The following is a 7,798-nucleotide window of genomic DNA, read 5'->3' on the forward strand; positions in this document are numbered from 1 at the left end:
ATAAGAACATAAGAGCAGCCAACCACTTTATGTGTGGCAAAATTTGCTTCGCGAGCTATAAGTCTCTGGAAGCAATTCTTAAGGGGAATACCCCACTGAACGCCTTGGTTCTGGAATTTAATCAGTGTTTTGGGGAGGAAATTATATTTTATACTTTCTATGTTTTATTCTCATTATAGTATTGCCTAATTATATTTTATACTGTGTATGTTTTATTCCCATTATAGTATTGCCTGACTGTATCTTATTAAGTTATTTGTATTTAATTGATTGGTCTTTGACCGTATTAAACTTTCATTCATTCATGAGAGAAGCCATGCTGGATCAGGCCAACGGCCCATCCAGTCCAACACTCTGGGTCACATAAGAACATAAGAGAAGCCATGTTGAATCAGGCCAAAGGCCCATCCAGTCCAACCCTCTATGACACATAAGAACATAAGAGAAGCCCTGTTGAATCAGGCCAGTGGCCCCTCCGGTCCAACACTCTGTGTCACATAAGAACATAAGAGAAGCCATGTTGAATCAGGCCAAAGGCCCCTCCAGTCCAACACTCTGTGTCACATAAGAACATAAGAGAAGCCATGTTGAATCAGGCCAAAGGCCCATCCAGTCCAACCCTCTGTGACACATAAGAACATAAGAGAAGCCCTGTTGAATCAGGCCAAAGGCCCATCCAGTCCAACACTCTGTGTCACATAAGAACACAAGAGAAGCCATGTTGAATCAGGCCAATGGCCCCTCCAGTCCAACACTCTGTGTCACATAAGAACATAAGAGAAGCCATGTTGGATCAGGCCAGTGGCCCCTCCAGTCCAACACTCTGTGTCACATAAGAACATAAGAGAAGCCATGTTGGATCAGGCCAGTGGCCCATCCAGTCCAACACTCTGGGTCACAGAAGAACATAAGAGAAGCCCTGTTGGATGAGGCCAGTGGCCCATCCAGTCCAACACTCTGTGTCACATAAGAACATAAGAGAAGCCATGTTGGATCAGGCCAACAGCCCATCCAGTCCAACACTCTGTGTCACATAAGAACATAAGAGAAGCCATGTTGGATCAGGCCAACGGCCCATCCAGTCCAACACTCTGTCACATAAGAACAAAAGAGAAGCCCTGTTGGATCAGGCCAACGGCCCATCCAGTCCAACACTCTGTGTCACATAAGAACATAAGAGAAGCCCTGTTGGATCAGACCAACGGCCCATCCAGTCCAACACTCAGAGTCACATAAGAGCATAAGAGAAGCCCTGTTGGATCAGGCCAACAGCCCATCCAGTCCAACACTCTGTGTCACATAAGAACATAAGAGAAGCCATGTTGGATCAGGCCAACGGCCCATCCAGTCCAACACTCTGTGTCACATAAGAACATAAGAGCAGCCAACCACTTTATGTGTGGCAAAATTTGCTTCGCGAGCTATAAGTCTCTGGAAGCAATTCTTAAGGGGAATACCCCACTGAACGCCTTGGTTCTGGAATTTAATCAGTGTTTTGGGAAGGAAATTATATTTTATACTTTCTATGTTTTATTCTCATTATAGTATTGCCTAATTATATTTTATACTGTGTATGTTTTATTCCCATTATAGTATTGCCTGACTGTATCTTATTAAGTTATTTGTATTTAATTGATTGGTCTTTGACCATATTAAACTTTCATTCATTCATGAGAGAAGCCATGCTGGATCAGGCCAACGGCCCATCCAGTCCAACACTGTGTGTCACATAAGAACATAAGAGAAGCCCTGCTGGATCAGGCCAGTGGCCCATCCAGTCCAACACTCTGTGTCACATAAGAATATAAGAGAAGCCCTGTTGGATCAGGCCAATGGCCCATCCAGTCCAACACTCTGTGTCACATAGGAACATAAAGAGAAGTCATGTTGGATCAGGCCAGTGGCCCATCCAGTCCAACACTCTGTGTCACATAAGAACATAAGAGAAGCCATATTGGATCAGGCCAGTGGCCCATCCAGTCCAACACTCTGTGTCACATAGGAACATAAAGAGAAGCCCTGTTGGATCAGGCCAGTGGCCCATTCAGTCCAACACTCTGTGTCACATAAGAACTTAAGAGAAGCCCTGTTGGATCAGGCCAGTGGCCCATCCAGTCCAACACTCTGTGTCACACAGGAACATAAAGAGAAGTCATGTTGGATCAGGCCAGTGGCCCATCCAGTCCAACACTCTGTGTCACATAAGAACATAAGGGAAGCCCTGTTGGATCAGGCCCATGGCCCCTCCAGTCCAGCACTCTGTCACATAAGAACATAAGAGAAGCCCTGTTGGATCAGGCCAATGGCCCCTCCAGTCCAACACTCTGTGTCACATAAGAACATAAAGAAGCCATGTTGGATCGGACCAGTGGCCCATCCAGTCCAGCACTCTGTCACATAAGAAAATAAGAGAAGCCATGTTGGATCAGGCCAATGGCCCCTCCAGTCAAACACTCTGAGTCACATAAGAGAAGCCCTGCTGGATCAGGCCAGTGGCCCATCCAGTCCAACACTCTGTGTCATATAAGAACATAAGAGAAGCCATGTTGGATCAGGCCAATGGCCCATCCAGTCCAACACTCTGTGTCACATAAGAGAAGCCATGTTGGATCAGGCCAGTGGCCCATCCAGTCCAACACTCCGTGTCACACAGTGGCCAAAATATATCTCTCTATATATACTGTGGCTAATAGCCACTGATGGACCTCTGCTCCATATTTTTATCCAATCCTCTCTTGAAGCTGGCTATGCTTGTAGCCTTAAACAAGTTCAATACTCCCATCCTCGTTTGGCACAGCAGACAAGTTCTTACCCTCTAAATCAGGGGTGTCACACATGCAGTCCACAGGCCAGATCCAGTCCCCATATGGCTCATATCTGGCTTGTGAGCAACTGGCTCTCTTCTGCTGCCTCTTTCCTGCTTCCTTCTGCATCACAGCTTGCTTTGCCAGGTGCTCTCAATTGCGCAGGAGCTACAAAGCAAAGCCTGGGATACATTGGCTTGAGGCTGCTCCCCCTTCGGGGGGGAGGGAGGGAAAGAGAGCTTGCTTGGCCAAGCTTTCTCATTCACACAGCAAAGTTACTGAGCCAAGCCTCTCTTCCCTCCATTGTCTTCTCCCCTTCCTCATCCCCTGGGGAGGAAGAGAAGGGAAGGGAGGGAAAGATTGTGAGCTTACTTTGCGCAGTTTCCTCAATCACAAGGGAGAGATATAAAGCACCTTTAAGACAAACAAAGTTTTATTCAAGGTAGGAGCTTTCTACCTTGCTACAGAGAGAGAGAGATTGGTTGAGGTTGAGATTCTGTGTGTTTTGTTGAGCTCATTATGCCAGGACTCTTCTGGATGCAAATGGGTTTCCCTCCTTTTTTTTTTACTGTATTCATACCCTCATGATCCAATCTTTCTCAGTAGGAAAGCAATGTGAACTACTTAGATGAGAAATAACAAGCCAGCGAGTTTGATTAGGCCAGTCTGGCCACCCCGATCTAGTCCTACAATCTCTCTCCCCCATAACTCCAATAGTATGTCAAAAGAATCTGAATTACCGGTACATGTAAGAATAACTACCGGGCTATTTATTTACTTAATTTATAATCCAATTTTCTCTTTCCTTCTGCGAGGCAAACACCTAGCATCAGTTTACACCCAATATCGACAAGACAGAGGCCATCCAGATCTGGCAATAGCAGTTCTGCATCACCAATTGCAAAACCATTTCTAATTGCAAGAGAGGCTCTGAGCGCCCAGGCCTCCAGATGCCCTCTTTGCAGAATGCAACAGCAGCTCACAATTGTGCACCAAAAGAACTATGTTATTTTATTATCTTAAAGGACCCTGAAAATCAAAAGGACACATTCAAATAGGAAGATGCCTTTCATGCCTCCCCACTTTTAGCATGCCTCTTCAAACAAGTCTCTGCTGGGCAATTCTGGCCCATATCTACATGAGGTATGGTACGATCTTTCACACACTCACAACAGAGATAACAATCAGCCACCCCCAGTGAAGGTGGCCTCTCGCATCACAACATGAGTTACTGCTCAAGGTAGATTATGCCTCCTGATTGGAAGAATGTATTCTAAAAGGAAACCTCCCCTGATATCTTAATAAGGTTCTAGCAGGGAGCAGAACTTAAATGGTGGAGCACACCAAGCAGTCTCAAGTTGCAATCCCTGCCACTACGAAGGAACCAGCTGTTGGGAAGAGTCATAGAATTGTAGAGCTTGAAGAGAGCTCCAGGGTCATCTAGTCCAGGGGTCCCCAACCCCCAGTCTGTGGACCAGTACCAGGCCGTGGCCTGTTAGCAAGTGGGCCACAGAGTGAGGCAGAACAGCCTTGCCACCCCTTTTGCCCGCCTGGAACCTGGACGGACTAAAGAGGCAACGTGGCCTAGCTCCGAAGAACCACTTCTTTCATCTGCCTGGGTCCCAGGTAAGCGGAAGGGGTATTGTGGCAGTGACCTTTACCTACCGCTCATTTTAAGACTCCCATGGGGGGCAGGGACGGGGGGGGGCAAAAAACCCAGCACCGCCCCCCCACCGGTCCGTGGAAGAATTGTCTTCCACAAAATCGGTCCCTGGTGCCAAAAAAGTTGGGAACCACTGATCTAGCTTTTTCAAAAACCTCCAAGGAAAGAGAGCCCACCACCAACCAAGGAAGCCTGTTCCACTGAGGAATCGCTCTAACGGTCAGGAAGTTCTTTCTAATGTTGAGCCGGAAACTCTTTTAATTTCAACCCACTGGTTCTGGTCCTACTTTCTGGGGCCACAGAAAACAATTCCACACCATCCTCTAGATGACAGCCCTTCAAATACTTGATGGTGATCATATCACCTCTCAGCCGCCTCTTCTCCAGGCTAAACATGCCCAGCTCCTTCAACCTTTCCTCATAGGACTTGGTCTCCAGACCCCTCGCCATCTTCGTCGCCCTCCTCTGAACCTGTTCCAGCTTGTCTATATCCTTCTTTAAAAGTACTTGAAGATGGTGATCGTATCACCTCTCAGCTGCCTCATCTCCAGGCTAAACATGCCCAGCTCCTTCAACCTTTCCTCATAGGACTTGGTCTCCAGACCCCTCACCATCTTCGTCGCCGTCCTCTGGACCCGTTCGAGCTTGTCTATATCCTTCTTAAAATGTGGTGCCCAAAACTGAACACAATAATCCAGGTGAGGTCTTACCAGAGGTCTTACCTCTGCTCGAGAACCTGGAGAGTCATTGCCTGAGTTAAACAGTATTAGAGGAACCCATGGTTTGTCGGGGTATTTTCATAGATACTATTCTAATTTTAAATGTGAAGGCAGAGTTTGGTAAACACAGCCAGAAATAAACTGCAACTAGCACAGAGTTGAAACTTTCAGTCTTTGCGTCTTGCTAATCGTAATAGCACAGAATCCCTGCATTTCAGAACACCCCAATCTTCACTTTTAAATAAACACCCTTTTCCGGAAGGGATGTGAGATCCAGGTGTGCTAAGACACACACACCTAAGCTACTGCATCAGATAAAGCTCTGCCATCACAAATCAGGTTTTGGGAAGGGGAGGGGAGAGGGAAAACAAAGCTGTTTTTCACTTTCTTCCCGAGTTACAAATCCAGAGGGGAAACGCAACTGCCACAGAGAATCACACAATCTGAAAATTCTTTCCCCTTCCTATATAAAATAATTTTTTTTATTTATACCCCGCCCTCCCCACCAAGGCAGGCTCAGGGCGGTTTACAGAACATGGCATAAGCCTATATAGAGTTATGGTATTTCCTTGCACCCCCCCCCCACTGATGGCACCTCTTATGTTCTGTAATCACTGTTGCAATTTTCTTTTTTAAAGGAAGCAGATACCAACTTTGCAGGCTAAAAGTACAGGGAAGCTGAGGATTGCACATACCAGTGCATTGAGATTCAGCTGTACACACGACCACGATGCGTGCTAAGCTTCCCCTATAATGCCCCCCCTAACTTTTAATATAGTCACCCCAGTTTTGTTAGGAAGCCATTATCTGGGATTTGCACCTCCAAACCCAACCAAGCACCACAAAAGCCAACACATAACGAAACATATGCTAAAGGAACAATAATGATTCAAGCAGGCAACAGGCTGGAGGAAGGAAAATGGGGAGGGGGGCAAACAGAAGGGAATAAAACACATTACCGGTAATTTTCCAGTTGAGGCAGATCGCATGGTTTTGATTTCAGGTCCATGGGGGGTAGCATACAAGCAACTACCCCTGGGTAGCGGAGCTACCACAGCCGTCTGGGGGTACACCTGGGTGAAATAGGTAGCCGGAAGAGCCCGCATCTGAGGACTGTTAAGGTTAGAGGCTGTCAGATCAGCAGATGTGATCCCGGATATGGCTTTCTTTTGCTGGAGCGGGGGAGCAATGGAGAGTCCACCTCTTCCTGGGGCAGAAGGCCCTGCTTTGGGGATCCTCAGCATGGCCAGGGTTAAAAAGGGCACAGGGCACAGGGCGGAGCAGAGGGCTTCAAAACCAGCCGGGGATCGTTCTTGAGAGGTAGCCTGGGAAACCCATTTAAAACTGCCATAGGCCTGAATCGAGGAATAAACCCCCCAATGCAATTGTCTTTGTAAATGCCTAATTCATCTTTAGCAAGCCAATGCAATTTGGGGGAGGGAGGGGGCTTGTGGGAAAGCAACGGCTGGCACACAGCCCCCGTCCCTCTTTTCATCGAAGTAAGTTCCCCGAGTCCTTTTTTTTCCGAAATGAGGGAGCCATAGGGCAGCCAGACCTGGGGTGTCTTTTTTTTTTTAAATTTTCCTCCCAAGCCGCTTAACGGCCCACGTTCATTTAAAGAAAAGGCCAGCCCCAAAACACACACACACACACAAAGCAGAAAGGGTCAGGGGCTCTAAAAGACACCAGAGCACCAATTTATATTTATATACATTTATCAATTTATTTATATATATATATATAAATATATATCTTGCAAATATTGCAATATATATATATCTTGCAAATATTGCAATATATATATATATCTTGCAAATATTGCAATATATATAAATATTGCAATATATATATCTATATCTTGCAAATATTGCAACTCTTTTCCCCCACCCCAAGTTAATTAGGTGCCGGAGCGGAGAGGCGAGCTTTACAAACCGCCTGGCCCCATCCCCTCCCCCGTGGCTTTTGTGGCTGAGAAAGTGCAGCCGGGAGGATTGCGGACAAAAGCCGGGGTGGGCCCAAGCAACCCCACCGGATCTCAAACCCGGCCGTGCTCCAGCTGCCAGGGGCGAAGGGCTCGCCAGAACCCCCCGTTAGAGGCTTCCGAGCACCCAGCTCGGGCCTTGGATCCTCTCGGGGCCCCGGTGCCTTCCCTGGAGCTCTCCGCCTCGCAATGCTGGCGCCTGCCGCTTCTTGGGGCTCCCGGCTGACCCGCTGCAAGCTTTCCGGGCAGCGCCAAGGCCGGTTGGAGCCAGGATGGATCCGGATTGGGCGAAGGGGAGCCCCGCCGGCCGGCCGCGCAGCCCTTTCTCTTCCCCTTCTTCTTCCCCCTTTTCTTTTTTTTTTTTTTAAGCGCCAAACTACGTGCCGCGAAATTCGGATCTCCCGCGGAAAACGCGGCGCCGCGATTGGCCGCCGCGACGCCCGCTCGTCCCCGCCCACCGGATTTGATACATTTTTTCAGCCCGAGGTCGAGAGCGGAGGTTCCGCTCTTAAAGGGGAAGCGCCGCGCGGCTCGACCTGCCCGCCTGGCTCCTGCGGGCCGCCGCCTCCTCGCGGCCCCTCCCTTCGGGGCGCCTGGGCGAGGCCATGCAAATGCTGACCCGGGGAGAGTC

At 48.2% G+C, this 7,798-nt stretch overlaps 1 protein-coding gene across 1 annotated transcript in view; it reads right to left on the reverse strand.

Annotated features, from left to right (window-relative positions):
• E2F2 (E2F transcription factor 2) overlaps positions 1–7,546 on the reverse strand; it is a 93,528-nt gene extending 85,982 nt beyond the window's left edge. Inside the window, exon 1 of the mRNA XM_060257933.1 lies at positions 6,146–7,546. Within this exon, the coding sequence (XP_060113916.1) occupies positions 6,146–6,430 (285 nt within the window). The 5' untranslated portion in view covers positions 6,431–7,546. The remainder of the gene's footprint in view (positions 1–6,145) is intronic.
• Between the last annotated feature and the right edge of the window lie 252 nt (positions 7,547–7,798).

Source organism: Heteronotia binoei, chromosome 17, assembly GCF_032191835.1.
Source record: "Heteronotia binoei isolate CCM8104 ecotype False Entrance Well chromosome 17, APGP_CSIRO_Hbin_v1, whole genome shotgun sequence".
Taxonomy (NCBI): Eukaryota; Metazoa; Chordata; class Lepidosauria; order Squamata; family Gekkonidae; genus Heteronotia; species Heteronotia binoei.